At 51.4% G+C, this 15,645-nt stretch overlaps 1 protein-coding gene across 1 annotated transcript in view; it reads left to right on the forward strand.

Moving 5' to 3' along the window:
• The first annotated feature begins 857 nt into the window (after positions 1-857).
• The window catches only part of VEGFC (vascular endothelial growth factor C), an 83,844-nt gene continuing 69,056 nt past the window's right edge, over positions 858-15,645 (forward strand). Inside the window, exon 1 of the mRNA XM_059685795.1 lies at positions 858-1,387. Coding sequence (XP_059541778.1) covers positions 1,247-1,387 — 141 coding nt within the window. The 5' untranslated portion in view covers positions 858-1,246. The remainder of the gene's footprint in view (positions 1,388-15,645) is intronic.

Genomic DNA, 15,645 nt, shown 5'->3' on the forward strand with positions numbered 1-15,645 from the left:
TCAGCTTCCCTGTCTGGGACCTGTCCCCTCCGCCCCCTGGAGGGGGACCTCCAGGGCAGCCAGCGCCACACAGCCCCTGGGTGGTGCTCCTTGGGGGGAACTCAGTTGCTCCATTGCAGTTGTCACTTCCTACAATCTGTTGGCCACATGTCTATCAGCCCCTTCTCGCTTTAACCTAACTTCTTGCAGAGTAGCTGGGCCTCTTGTAGTCCATGGCGCCTCTGGCCAGAAGCTGGGGTTCCCAAAGGATCCTAGGCACGCACCCCAGTGGCCCGCGCTGCAGGCAGAGTTCCCCTTAGCTCTGGCTTCACCAGCAACACCAAGTTCCCAGGGAAAGGGGGACCTCGGCTGGAAGGCTGGAAAGGGGGACCTGGGTCCCCGCCATGGCGATGGCTTTCTCGGGGACAGGTCAGCGCTCTGGGGCTATTTCCAGACCTTGCGCTGGGCGCAGCGGGCCAGGCCTGCTGGAGTCGGACAGGCGCCCCGGGCTGCCCAGGACAAAGGGGCTCCCCGCGCCCCAATAAGTACTTTCTCCCGCTGCCACTCTGCCCAGCGTGGTCGCGTCGCCTGAGGCTGGGCCTGCAGCCCGCGAGCCCCGGGACTAAGCCGGCTCCTGGGCCCGCAGCCCCCGAGGGGAGGGAGGGATGGAGGGGCCCGGGGGTGGGAGGTGGGGCTCAGGGGGAGGCGCGGGCGCCGGGGGCAGCAGTGGGCGCGCTCCGAGGGCGAGCGCAGGGGAGGGCGGCCGGCCGGCACGCTCCCTCCCTCGGCCTTTCTCTCACATAAGCGCAGGCAGAGGGCGCATCAGCCATGCCCTGCCCCGCGCCCGCCGCCCGCCGCCGCCTCCCGGCCCCGCCGCCCCGCGCCCGCCGCCCGCCGCCCGCCCGGCGCGCTCCGCTCCTGGGAAGGGCGGGGAGGAGGGGACGCGGGCCCCCGGGAGTTGGAGGGGCCGACCATCGCGGGGGCTCTCGGCCCGGCCCCCCTCTCTCCCGCCAGCGCCAGCGCCACGCGGGCCGCGCCGCCGTCCGCCTCGCCCCGGCCTCCCCTCGGCGGCCCGAGCGCGCGGGGGGCTCGGATGTCCGGTTTCCTGTGAGGCGGGGACCTGGCCCCGCGCCTCTCGCCGGCACCGGCTGCGACCGCGCCGCGCGCCGTGGGGATCGCCGCCTGCGGCTCGCCCTCGGGGGTCAGCGCGGGGCTCTCGGGCGGGCGCGGGGCGAGCGGCGGGCAGCCGCGCCCCGGCCGGTCCACCATGCGCCGGCTGCGCGCCCTGTGCCTGGCGGGCGCCCTGCTCGCCGCCGCGCTGCTCCCTCCGCGCCACGCGCCCGCCGCCGCCGCCTTCGAGTCGGGACTCGGCTTCTCGGACGTGGAGCCGGACGCGGGCGAGGCCCAGGTGGGTGCCGGGGCCGGGCGGCGGGGGGCCGGGGGGTCGGGGGGCCGGGGGGCCGGGGCGCGGAGGGTCCCGACCCCGCGCCGAGCGGCGAGCGCGTCCCGGGGTCACCGGGTGTTGGTCGCACCCGAAGTTCGGGCGCGGACCGCCCGCGCCCGGGAGGAAAGTTTCCTGCCGTTTCCACCGAAAGTTGGTGCCGGGGAAACGCGGGGCGCGGGCGGGAAGGGCGGAGCGGCCGGTGACAGGGGTCGCGGAGCCGCTGGGGACCCGTCCCGCGCCGTCGGGAAGCTGCGCGGGGAGCGCCGCCCGGAGAGCCGGCCTCGCTGGGGCCAGGGCGGACCCCCCACCGGCGGCGGGAGCCGCGCCGCCCCGGGCTGGGACGCAGCCCCGCGCGGTGTCTCCCCGCACAGCCCCGGCACCGGGAGCCTGCAGCGCGGGGCCCCCGCCGCTCTCCGAAACGCGGGGACTTGGCCACCGGGCCGGGGGGCCGGGACGTGAGCCAGTTCCTGAAGGTGGTCAAACTGGAGGTGCCACGGGGGTCCCGCAGGCCCAGCCCGGCGCGACTGCCCGTCCCCATGAACGGGTTTCCGAAACCTGCCGGGAGCGCCGGGCAGTAAGGTGGATCGTGCGCGGCTGTTGTTTCTCAAATAAGCGACGTCTTAACTCTTTGCCTAAAATGCTGCCGAGAGCCGTGTGCGACGTTCGGATCCGCCAGAAGGAGCCGCGTGCGTGTTCCCTCGGGTGAATATTCACCGACAAAGCTCGGGTCAGAGGGAGGTGGGCCGCCTGCTCACCGCGGTCCTGACCTCCCGGAGGCCGCCCGGGAGATGCGCTGGGAAGCCGCCTCCGACACGGTGGTCCCTGCGGGGCCCGGACCGCGTCGCCTCATTGCTCCGAGGGCCAGAGGGGAAGCTGTCCGCTTGGAACTGATTTATTGACTCACAGACACTGAACGGGTGGAAATTAACTTGCCTTCCCAGTTACATTTTGGAATACGTTTTAAGGTTGAGTAGACTAATTTTTTAAATACGAGGTTACTTGTGTCTTTACATTTTTTTTGGGGGGGGATGTTCAAATACAGAATATAAAGGGTCAAGGAAAAAAAACACTTTTGGGATAAAAAGAATATGAGAGTTCAGTTGCAGAACAGGGTGCATTCTGTGAACTGTAGGGTAGTTTTTAACGCACATGGTTACACAGGTATCACTGTTGTTGCGAGAGTGGCTCCTTGTCCTTAAATGCCACCCCAATGTAGCAGGGGGCCCACTGGCACTTCTGCTGTTTCACTTCCTGTTTCTGCAAAGTCAAACCATGGGAAGTATCGCCTGTGGTAACTCCCTTCGCCTCACAGGAGGGGAGTGGGAGGTAGGAGGTCAAAAGAGAGGTCTTTCCTGATAAGCTGAGCGCCCCTGGGAGGCTGTCACTGCTGGACAGCCCCGTGTGTGTGCGCGCGTGTGTGTGTGATGTGTAGGCAGGCGTGCTGTTGGAGGATACAAGGTAACTCCTTTTTAATTTCAAAATTGTCTTCATTGGTGAAGTAATCACATTTCCCCTTTGAAAATCTTCATGGCTTCTGTGTTTGCTCTTCATAGCTCGCCATGAGTTCCATAGACCACTAGGCAGCCCATTGGTTATCCCTGCACTGAAGTGTCCCCAGGGGGTGAGGAGAGGCGTGGCGAGGCGTGTGTCATGTGTCCCTGCCATGGAATCGCCAAGAGACAAGATCCAGACTCTCTGTCTCTCCCTTGTGGCCCAAACAATTGCCGCCTTTAGACATAAGCCCTAGTGAGGAGCTGAGGGTTACTTTTCTGTGAACTACGTGAGCCCCAAGAGGAGGTTTGAGACGGTAAAAAGAAGATGCTAAGTAGATATAATCTCCATCTCCAAAAAAGGCAAATTGTTGGTAATTGACACTTCAAATTCTATTTTTTTATATTCAAAAAATGCAAAACAGCTCATAAACTATGAACCAAGGTTAGCTGGCCAATCCTCTCCCCCCCCCCCCCCCCCAGCCATGCAAAAAACTGGAGGTAAAATCACAACTGGAAACAGACACCCTGTTCTTCCCCTTCTATGTGGTATTGGGTCCCTCTTTCTAGTTATCTGGTTGGATGACAAACTCAAAAATCCTGAATTGTTTCTCTGAAGGGTGTTAGTGCAACCAAGTCCGCATCAGCAAAGTGAGGCAAGCGACATGTTGCCTATCATGCAATTAAAGTTAATTGGACACGATGGGGGGAAAGAGGAAATATTTAACACTACCATCCCACTGAAGAACACTGCAAATCCTAGAAAACCACTAGATGGTTATCTACGATCATGTTCCCACCTGCGATTAGGGAGAGTGCACTCCAGCTGGTTGGATTTGAGGACTTTGATTTTAAGAGAAAAGTTGGTTTACAGAAACAGCAAAAAGGAAGAACTATGTCATGTGAAATATACTTATGGAACTTATACTTTACAGGACTTTTATTCCATGAATTGGGTTGGACTAGGAGCATAAACACCTACATCCTTATATGTATTTAGAGTAATATATGCAAGGAGAGCATATTTTACATTGCAAATACCTATGTTAAAAATTAAGCTCAGCCCCGCTGGTGTGATCCAGTCATTGAGCATTGACCTGTGAACCAGGGGATCTCAGTTCAATTCCCCGGAGGGCACATGCCCTGGTTGAGTGCTCAGTCCCCAGTAGAGGGCATGCAGGAGTTAGGGGATCAATGATTCTCTCTCATCATTGAAGTTTCTCTCTCTCCCTCTTCCTCTCTGAAATCAGTAAAAACGTATTTTTTTTAGAAAAAGATCAAACTCAACATAAAATTTACAACCTCTGTCAACTGAGTGAATAAGGAGGAAGATGAAATATTGAATACACAAATATAGCGTCTTATTTTCTATTTTACACAACTTCAAATATCTTTACACTTATAATTTAAATGCAAAAGAACTACGTAGATTAGCTTAATATTAACAACATCAATTGCTTTAACGAGAATAGCTATTTTTAGTTACTATAATACAAGCACATATAGATTATGGTGATTATCACAGAAAACTTCATAATAACGACAAGTAGTTTGCAGCATGCCAGGTTTTCTTCCTCCACCACTTACAATTCTGCATACTTTTAGGCTTGTTTTATTTTTTATTTACTGCTTCAAATCCATCTGTAGTGATGTTTTTTCAAAATACCATCTGTGTGCTGACTGCAGCAGAATTCCTTGGAGGTCTTGACTTGCTTTTATTTATCAAATCTCTGGTCTCGGTCCTAGGAATATACTGTTTTAACTAGCATGCAAGGTAACTCTCGTGCACAGTGAGTTTTGGAGTCACCAATCTATGGCATGTAACAATGATTACTTTCATTGGTTTTTATCATCTTCATTATATGACTGTCGAGTTAGCGAGGGGAGGTATCAGGCTTGGGGGAACTTCAGGCACAGAAGCCATTTATTCTCTCTTCCAGGAGCTCACAACTCAGGTAGAAACAGAGAAAGGCTTAAGCACAACCCCTCTGTGAGCTGTCGGGGGAACGGTACCAGAGCTTCCTCTGGATGCGGAAGTTGTGCGAGAGACGCATCTGTGAGGCCTCAATGGTCTGGGCGCCTGGACATGAGGCAGAACTTGAGTTGTCACTTGAATGAGAGCTCCCAGCAGACGACTCCATCAAGCACAGGGGCCCCTTTTGTGTCTTAGATGGGAGAGAAGGGACAAGAAGGCAAATAGGACTGAGGGGTTCTGTAGGGTAAGAGTGAAGGCTCTTAAGTAAGAACAAGTTTGTAGAGATGGATGGGGTCACATTGTATGTGGCCAGTTTCAGGAATGTGACCATCATGCTGTGGTCATGGGAGGGGGTTGTTTGTGCATGATCTGAGCGCCTGAAAGACAGCTAGGAAAAAGGGTATTGAACTCGTGTATGGGGTTGATCATTCAGGACGTTGGCTGGGGTGGGGCGGGGGGCGGGCATTGGTCTTGTTAAGAAGCAAGAGCAACAGTGTAGAAGGGGAGCCGTGAATAGTGCAGCAGGGGCAGTGATAACAGAAGAAAAACTGTTAGAGGAAGAATCCATAGATCTGGTGACTGACTAACACGAAAGACACGGGAGTGGGAGAAAACGACCTTGACATCAGTGTTGTAATAGGACATGTTGAGCCTACTTTAGGCTGAGGGCACTTCAGAGAGCGATGAGACTGGTTTTCATGGACGCGTGGTGGAAGATGAAGGCATTGTCCCATAAATCACAAGATTTTACCAAACGAAGCCATCTTTTGAGAAGCAAATTAAGCTCTACCAATCCATCTCACTAAAGGGAAAGAATTGTCTAGGATCAGCCGGACTTAAGCTGCATAATAGAGCAAAAGTATTTAAGTGTTTGACAGGCACTATTACAATCCCTAAAGGAAACTGAGCAGAATGCGTACCCCATTACAAGGCATTAGAAATAAGACGGTAAATGTTATTCCAGTTAAATGGGTTGTGATACTAGTATTTAGCTAGTTACTCGCAGCCACCTCTGAGCTTGGTGGTATGTACCTGGGGCCTTTCTCTGATGTACTTCAAATTCCCATACTTTTGGGCAGCGACCAACCATGAATCTTCAGAAGGTGGGGTCACTGTCAGGGAAAGGTGCCCTGATGGTGGAAGTGGAACCCTCTTCAGCTCATTCTGCATCAATCTGTGCGAGGGCCTCGGCGTCTGACCCCCTCTCAGCCCTTTCTGCACCACCAAAGGGCTGGATTCTTGTCCCCGCCCCTGCGGATCTGATGCCTCCATGGCAAGTCTGTGGAGGCTGCGGTTACTGTTTTTCCACCTCCTGTCTGCTAAGAGCTCTCTGACCCCAACTCCGGAAGATGCTGGGGTGGGTGGCTTTGGACATCACAAGCTCTATGCATCTTTCGTTCTGGTTTCTGCTTCTTTATGTTCTTTCTTACGAACATTGAACACCTGCCTGGTGGCCGTTTATCCAGGAGATGGTGATCATCAGCACTGCAGTCTAGGAAGCCGCTTGTTGCCGGTCTGGGCCGCTCCCCAGTGGGCGTCTCCTCTTGCTTGTCCTTCTGCGTTGGGCTGGGAAGGGGGGTGGGTTGGGAGAGTTCACTCTGGGTTTCCAGTCTGGGGCTCTGGAGGGGGTGTCTGGCCCTCCTTGTGGGCAGCCTGGGTCCACGTGGTGTGCAGTTTCCAAGTCTCACCTGGTGCCGTGGGACACGGGAGCTGGTGTGAGTGCAGTGAGCGGTCCCTGTGCTCCCAGCAGGGTCACCTCTGGCAGCTGGACTCCTCAGGCTCAGATCGCCTCTAGATACCAGGCACACCTTCGTGTATTGAGCAGGTGCTTCCATAATAAGTAGGTTACACCTGCGGCACCCTGAGCACGTGTGCCCTGCACGTCACAAGTTGACGTTTCCTTTGTCACTGCACCTCCGTGGGATGGATGCGATCACATGTCATTAGAGACAATGAACCTAGACTCCAAGGACTTAGCCAGGAACAAGAATGCTGCTCCCCCCCCCCCCCTTTTAAAGAACCTTGTCAGCATCCGTTTTAGAAAAGTGTGGTCATGTGTTTGGGCCTTCAGGGTTTTCGGACGCCCGTGACCCATCCTCCTGCCTCCCACAAGTGGTAGCTGTGCAGGCCGCGGCTTCTGCCTGCAGTGCGGCCCCTGCGGTACACTGATTTCTATCGCAGGTCCCACAGGACGGTCTGCAGTGAACTGGGACCCCGCCCCCGCCGGGTTTGCACACGGAGCCCCTTCCTAAGGGAAGGTCGGAACCGGCTTCTGCCTGGCCACTGTAAGGGTGGCCGCGTAAGGAGGGCCCACCAGAACTCCCGGCGGCAAGTCAGTTCTCCTGGTTGCACTCATCCAGCCGCAGTGCAAGTCTGGTGGGACCTGTGCCCAGGGACCTTTCACAGACAATGGGGCTTGGAAAGAACACGCGTTGCTTGGCGCCGGCCTCACACCTCCCCCGCCTGCATGCGGCTGTGGTTTCACCTCTCACCCTGGTGGAGACACGCTCCGCACATGCACAGACGCCTCCACGGTGTTGCAGAACCAGGTTTGTGACTGAGGTTTGCATCCCTCGTGAATCAGGGTGTCAGTAGAGGAGCACCTGAACCCAGGGGAGATGCCGGTGCTTTGATTTGCAAGGTGATTCTAAACTTTTCCACCATATGTGTCAGAGCAATGGCTTCTTCTCATATTGTCTCACAGGGAGCAGCCGGTGGCTCCGTCCTCAGCTGGGTTACTCTGTTGGGGTCTGTAGTTTCCCTGTTGGAGAGAAGAGGTGGTTCCTCGGTTTGCTTCCTTGGCATCCACCTCCGAGCCCATCGGATGGGGCCTTGCCCCGCTCTGCAGGGGGCTCTCACAGCCCCTGCTGACTGTGCCCCAGGCCCCCCTGTGAGAGGGAAGCGGGACTCCCCTGGATCCTGAAACCCTGAAGCTCTTTTTCCTGAATGATTTGGGGTTATCACCCTGATCTGATCTGATCTGACTTAGAGCTGTTTACAGTCTTTGTTTATCCTTCACATCCGAGTGTTTCTGAACTTGGTTAAATACCAGGTATGTATGTGTGAGATGCTGCCCTCGGCCCTGCTGGGGCGGGTGAGTGGTGAGATGGGTGTGGCCTGGGTGCCCTGGAGGTGCTGGGACCTGAGTGCCCCCTGGTCCCAAGGAGGGGCCTGCAGGGCCTGCTCACAAAGGCGGCTCTCAGGCCTCAGTCCCCTGACCGCCTGGGAGGGAAGCCGAGGGGCCCAGCAGGGAACCGTGTGGACGCTGCCAACTCCCCGCACCTGTCAGTGCCTGGTTTCTGTTCTTTCAAATCCAAGCTCTCCCGTTGCAATCCGCTTCCACGCGGCGTTTTAATTCGTTCTCACCAGCGGTGGCTTCGGCGCCAGGAAGGCAATGCCGAGGCGGTGGGCCATGCAGAGGATGTCCAGGGAGGAGTCCTGTCCGTAGCAAGCATCTCCTCCTTCACGAGAAACATGCTCATTCAAGTACCAGAGATGAGTTGACTATACGCCCCAACATGTCAGAGATTTTGTAAGAGTCTCCTGATCTCCCAGAGCTGTTGGCCAGGCGGCCTGGGCCGTGTGGGCAAGGTGCGGGCAAGTGCGGGTCAGGTGCAGGCCAGGTGTGGGAAAGGTCAGGGCGAGGTGCGGGCCAGGCGGGGAGATGTGAGGTCAGGGACACCAGGGAGGCAGGCGGTGAAAGCCAAGCCCAGAGGTGGTGATGGGTGCGGTCAGGGTGCTGGGGGGCCGGGGACAGAGCTTCCAGGGAAACAGGGGACATAGTGGGAGACCCCGAGACCCATGTCAGAGTTCAGGCTGAAAGCGCCAGGAGCCTCTGAGATTCTCTGACGAGAGGCTGGAAGCGGTGGAAGGGCTGCTTCTGCTTCCCGGTGCAGACGTGTCTACACAAGCAGGTCAGAAGCCGTCTGAAGCACCCCGGTGGGTGTGAGTGTGTGTGAGGGCTCCTGGTCCTGAGGGTGACAGTGACAGCCCCTCTGACTCATGCAAACACCCAGCTCCCTCCTATCTGGAAACATTTATAAAGCGTAGTCATAAATGTCTGGCTTGCATTCCACGCGAAGCAGTGTAAACAGTGGCCATACTCACACACTCACACATTCACGCACAGTCATACACTCTCACACAAACACACAGTCACACAAACACATTCACACTGACACATACACACACACATTCTCAGTCACGAACTCACACAAACACATTCACACATACACACACAAACACACACAGACACATTCACACTCACACATACTCACACTCAAAAGACATCTAGGAGAAGACGGACCTACTGAAAGAGGAAATGCCCCCATGTGCAGCTTGGTGTAACTAACAACATTTCAGAGTGTAAAAGGCCACCTTCTCAACACATTCAGCTTCAGTTCTGTCTGCTTGGACAGGTGGGGAGGAAACAGATACCTTAGAGTCGTTAAAAGAGATGTGGCTTACAATATGCAATCTAAATTTACAGTGAAATCACCCCAGAATAGCTTAACGATGAAAACATGCTCTCATTGAATTCTATATAATAAAAGCATAATATGCAAATCAACCGAACAGCCGAATTGCTGATGAAACAACTGGTCACTATGGTGTGCACTGACCACCAGGGGTCAGATGTTCAATGCAGCAGCTGCCCCCAGCCCACAGGCCCCGGGCCAGCCAAGGCAGGTGCCAGTGGGAGCCACCCCCTCATCACCCCACCAGTCGCCCCACAGATTGGCCCTAATTGCTGGTCAGCCTAGGGACCCTACCCATGCACAAATTTCATGCACCAGGCCTCTAGTTAAATATAAGAAAATGTAAATGTAGGCCTGGCCAGGTGGCTCAGTTGGTTGGAGAATTCACACTCACACTAAAAGCTTGTGGGTTTGATCCCCAGTCTGGTGTTATAAGGGAGGCAACTCATCCATGTTCCTCTTTTATATTGATGTTTCTCTCTTTCCCCCTCCCTTTCTCTAAAATCAATGAACATATCCTTTGGTTGAGGATAAAAAAGAAAACATAATGGTAAAATGTCTTGTGCAAGAGTTAAACTTGTGTAAACTTGTTGACAACAATGGGATTGCGCTGCTCTGTTGGGGTGCTTTTCCAGAATGTTCTGTGCTATCCTTGAGAAACACTCTACCCCTAGGGTAAGTCTGATCACTTGAGTGCTCTAGTGTGCTCACCACGGCTGATTTTGTTTGATGGTTCTATTTGCCAGTGACACTGAATTTATTGGTGCTGAGCATGGGATGGCGATGCATTGGAGGCGGGTTGCATTGGGGGTGCCTGAGCACACTCGAGGAGGAAATTCAGAATAAGTGGTGGACACAGTTCCCTGCTCTATAAGAGCAAACAACATATTTTTTATTCAGAATCATCTTTTAAGTATTCACTTCCTTAGGAATCCAATATAGATGTTGGTTGGAGTATTTTAGGAACTTTTGATCAGATACCATATTTCTAAACAGAGAAATTTTTTCCTGACTGAATCTGGAACAATGATTGAACACTAAATAGATACTCTGCTAATGTGTAAGAGAATAAATAATCGGATAATATAGATAATACACTCTCTATACAAATTTATACATATCCATTTACATTAACCATACGAATCTACATGCAAATACTGGTATGATCTTCTCTTAAAATGATTTTTATATTTTTATTTCAGGATTAGAACCGTACGTAATTATATAAAATGAAGCTTTATATTTAACTGCTTGTTATGGTTCCCCTGTTTGAATTTTAATATAAAGTGATTTTCTTCACAGTGATTTCTCATTCTCATACTAATTTCTTTTTCTAAATAGTTGTGCTGTACTTATTATGGGGGGGATCAGAAACAGAATTAAAATAACATTGCTTATTTAATATTATTTTGTGCATAGAGGAACTGTTCATGAAATTAATACTACTTTTCTTCCAACTTGATAAAATACTTAGAAAGAATGAAAAATCCCACTCTCTCCTTGCCTCTCCCACCCAAAAGGCAGATGCTGCCCTGTGAGGGGGCACTGGGACAGCCACTCCTCCTCCCTCCTGGGCACCGACTGCTTAGCGCTGCCTCAGCCGACTGGTGCTCCAAGCTTGAGCGCCTCTTACTGAAATGGCAAAAATAATTGCCTTGTGCTGGTCACGGCCTCTAACCTTTTCTCAAGAAAACTACTTCTCTTTTCTTTGTTGATGCTTAAAGAGGGTCTTTTCTTCCCCTCGGTGACATCACACACGCACCCTCACCCACACGCACCCTCACCCACACACACACCAAAGAGTGGGTAAGTCTGGTAAATTTAATCAGACTGAAATCTTTAAGAAAATGGTCTTTCTTTTTTTTTAAAATATATTTTATTACAGAGAAGAAGGGAGAGAGATAGAAACATCGATGAGAGAGAAACATCAATCAGCTGCCTCCTGCACACCTCCTACTGGGGATGTGCCCACAACCAAGGTACATGCCCTTGACTGGAATCGAACCTGGGACCTTTCAGTCCGCAGGCCAACGCTCCATCCACTGAGCCAAACTGGTTAGGGTGGTCTTTTTTTTTTTTTTTTTTTTTAGTTTTGTTTATTTTTTAATTTTTGTGGAACTTGTTGGGTTGACATTGGGAAAAAAGGGAATGGTCTTGACTTGCTTTCACCTGGTGTGAGCACAGCGCCCATGAACCTGCGCGTGGAGGGAGCCCCAGGACCCCTAAGGGAACTGCGTGTCCTGGCACTCAGCGCTCAGCATGCCTGGGAGGAGCCACTGACCTCACAGACCAGACGTGAGCCTGCTTGAAGCCACTACAGTTCACGTTCCTACAGCACCCTGGCCTCCACCGTGTACTTTTCATTCTCTCCTCTTGTTTGTGTCTGTTGTGTGTGTTTAGTTTATCTTTTCAAAGTCCTCTTCCAATTTTATGTTTTTTGTTTGTTTGTTTGCTTCTTTTTGAGGCAAAAAGCTTTATTGTTTCCATTTGGCCCCATGCATGGGAGAGGGCTCCGGGGTGGTTAAAGAATGGCTAGTAGTTTCGGGGAGAGGCTCGGGCAGAAGCCAGATACCAGGGGGTGCAGAGGGCCCCTCAGAGGCCTCGGGCTCCAAAGGCTCCTAGGCCTGCTCGAGGGTGAGCCTTTCCAAGAGGAGCTCGCCCAGCCCAGCCTGGGGCCGGCCGCCTGCGGAGGTGAGTCAGGTGTGGCCCCTCTTCTTGATGAGGTTCCCCTCCTCACCCGGAAGTGGTTCTGCAGGAAGTCACAGAGCTGAGGGTAGAACCCGGGGCTGCAGCTGCAAAAGGGCCTGGCTCAGGCTCCTCTCCAAGGCCAGGCGGCCTGAGCTTCACCCACTTGTCATGGGGAGGCTCCTGGAGTCCTGGAAGAGAATTCGGCCACCGAGCTGGTTTTGCATCTCATTTAAGAGACTCCCTGGAGCCTCTCGTCCAACAGCTCTCCAAAGAAGCGGCCGGGCCGCCCTCCAGGTACCATGGTCGCCATGGAAGCAGAAGCCCAGAGAGAGGTGGGTGTGGGAGGCCCTCAGATGCAGGTTGACCGCAGCCTCCACCTCGGTGGGATACTGGTAATTCTGGCGAATTTGGGAGCTCCTGGTTGTTCGGCGATAGGAGTTAAGGGAGGAAAAAAAGGGGTGTTGGCTGGTCTGGGAGGTGGCCCCGAAGGCGGGGAGTGGAGGGTGGTCGGAGGCTGGAGGAAGGGGTGTCCCTGGGTCTGTTCTGACCAAACACCGTTGAAGCAGGAGACAGATCCGGGACGGCCGAGGCACTGTCCCAAGTTTGTGTTTTGAAAAACGAACACTTATTTAGGTTCATGTTTGCTTATGGTCGTGATATTTATGACTTCCCTAAAAAACAAAGGATTTGTCTCAGAGCCAGATTTCTGTTTTGGGGATGGCAGTGATTCCTTCCTTGTTTGTTCTCTTTGAATCCTGGGTCTATTGACTTTGGTGTCTGTCCGTGCCAAATTAGAGTGCTGTCTATCGAGGCCTGCATTACCCATGGGTCGCGGCATCACACTTAAAGTTGGGTCATTTGAAGGCGCTTTATGCTATGCAGATTGGGCATATGATGATGTCATAAGTTCTAGTGCAGATGACACATTTTTTTCCTCCCACACATTGGCAGCAAGGAGGCCTGCTCGGGTGGGGACCAGTGCTGCTGCAGAAAGTGCACCCTGAGTCATGGCGCATGGCGTGGTCACATCGCTGTCATCCAGCACACTGTGCCGCCTAGGCTAGGAGGTACAGATAGACATATTGCCCGGCCGGCATGGCTCAGTGGTTGAGCATCGACCTATGAACCAGGAGGTCACAGTTTGATCCCTGGTCAAGGGCACATGCCCAGGCTGCAGGCTTGATGCCCAGTAGGGGGCGTGCAGGAAGCAGTCGATAAATGATTCTCTCTGATCACTGATGTTTCTGTCTCTCTTCTCCCTTCCTCTCTGACATCAATAAAAACATATTAAAAAGAAAAGATGGACTGCACACAAGACAGGACCAGCTCACATCACAGGACAGCCACGCACCCACATAGAAGAAAACATGCTCCCTTTGTATTCAATTAACTGTTTGAGAGACAATACTATTTATTTAATTCTTTTAATATTTATTTTATATATTTTTTTTATTTACTTTAAAGGCATCTTAAGGAACATTTTTCCCTTCAGTAGCATTCTTTTCTAGAAGAAGGTCCTTTATTTATTTGCTTTTTTTTTTTTTATAGATATGCCTTTTTGGGGGGGGCATTGTCTTTCTTGCTTCCAATTATAAATGTGAGCAAATATCAATAGGAAATTCTTTATAACTTCTAGCTTGGTTAGTTATCAAAGTTTACCAGCAAAAATATGTCTCCCAGAGAAAACGGAGTTGGCCACAGCTAGACCATCAGTGTCTAGGAAGTCCTAGGTCCTATACTTTTATATTTGTGTCTGTCTTTATAACATTAATTTCTTTACCAAGTAGTTATTGCTTTCTGTCTGTTAGTGTTTAAACTATTGAATAAAATCTGAGGAAAACAATTGTATAAAATTCCAAGATATCAAGTGTCTTACCAGTACATACTTTAAAGTTTTATATATATAATAGCGATTAATTTTTATGGGATGTGGGTATAGACAAGGACTTAGACTTAAGCGACATGCAACTAGTTCTCTAGGCCAGTAAAAAAGCTATTACAAAGCTCACGCAGTGGCTGTTAAAAGTCAATGAATTTACAACCACTCCATTACTGTTAAGGCCAAAATGTCATGTCGAAGTATGACATTTTGAATGAGATTAAGATCACTAACTGGGTTGTCTATAATTTAAAACACTAATCTATAATAATAAAAGCATAATATGCTAATTAGACCAGACATCCTTCCGGACTAAGCCAGGGTTGTAGCCGCCATGGCTGCGAGGGAGGGATCCAGGCAGCTGCCTGCGGCTGCGAAGGCCTACGCTTGCATGAATTTCGTGCATCGGGTCTCTAGTCTATAATAATAAAAGGGTGATATGCTGATTAGACCGGACGTCCTTCCAGATGACCTTCCAGATGATGCCAAGGCTGCAAGGGTCCCAGGTGCCCGAGGAAAGCCGGTGCTGGCAGCCGGGGGAAGGAAGGCCTACTCTTGCATGAATTTTGTGCATCAGGCCTCGTAGTTAAAGATAATCTAATAACTATCAAAAGTAATACTTCATGAGGCTTTTATAGCTTGACAAATCCAAGTTGTTCATTTGATATGTACAAAAAGACAAAATAAGGCAAAACCCAGGCCTTGTGCATGTTAACAGCTTTCTATGTTTTCCCTAATCACTGGGTCATAGCATCACGTTTTATGTAATAAAAGACAGCCCCGGGGTTCCCGTTTGATCCGCTGGGGTCAGGATCAGAGATGCTGCTCTGTCGCTCCAGGTTCCCCTGTCCTTGGTGCTGCAGCTCCTGGCCTTGGCGGCACCTGGGACGTAGCCCACCCCGGGCACGGACGCCCTGCTTTCTCCCTCCGCACAGACCCGTCACATGTGTGTCTTGTGCTTATGATCATGCCTGGGTTCTGCTGGTTGCTATTCATCTTCTTAGTGTGATTCAAAGGGTTCAAAGGAAAGTTTAAATGTAGTTGAGACCAAGCAGGGTTTGAAGTCGTGTGCAGTCAGAGACAAAGCTGATTTCCCAGCTGTCTTTGCGGCTAGTGCTTCCATAGGATAGCTCTGGGCAATGAAATACAAGGCAAAACGTAGTAGGGATTTATGGGGAAACTTTGCTGTTCTCATCGGTACTGCCTTTCTTATCTTATTTTCTTCCCTGGAAATCAGAAAATCCCTTCTAATTAAACAAAGTACTTTATGCTTATCAAAAGAACACTTTTAGACTCATGTGGACTAAGATTTTTATAGTTGTTAATGGCAGCCAGTGAATACGAGACGCCTTTCTAAATTTGTATTTAATCCGTTGCCCCTCGAGTTAAAATAATTTAATATCCAAGTTGGATACAATCTTTATAGCCAACATTCTTTGCCAGCTGATGGAACCTTTTAAAATTCTCTGTTTATCTTCTGTAAAGATGTTAAGAAGTTTGCACATTTCAAATAAATGAAAGTTCTGTTTATTAGGAAGACTATAGATTTTGTCCCTTTTAGCTGTTAAAAATGTTAATACCTTGGGTGCCACCCCTGACCAGCTCTAATTATTTTGAAAATGGTAACTAGAACAGAGAGAAAGAGAATCCTCCTAGAATTTAGAGAGAAATTCGATGAGCAGTCTCAGGAAGGACAGGAAAAAGTGTGCAAA

Source organism: Myotis daubentonii, chromosome 2, assembly GCF_963259705.1.
Source record: "Myotis daubentonii chromosome 2, mMyoDau2.1, whole genome shotgun sequence".
NCBI lineage: Eukaryota > Metazoa > Chordata > Mammalia > Chiroptera > Vespertilionidae > Myotis > Myotis daubentonii.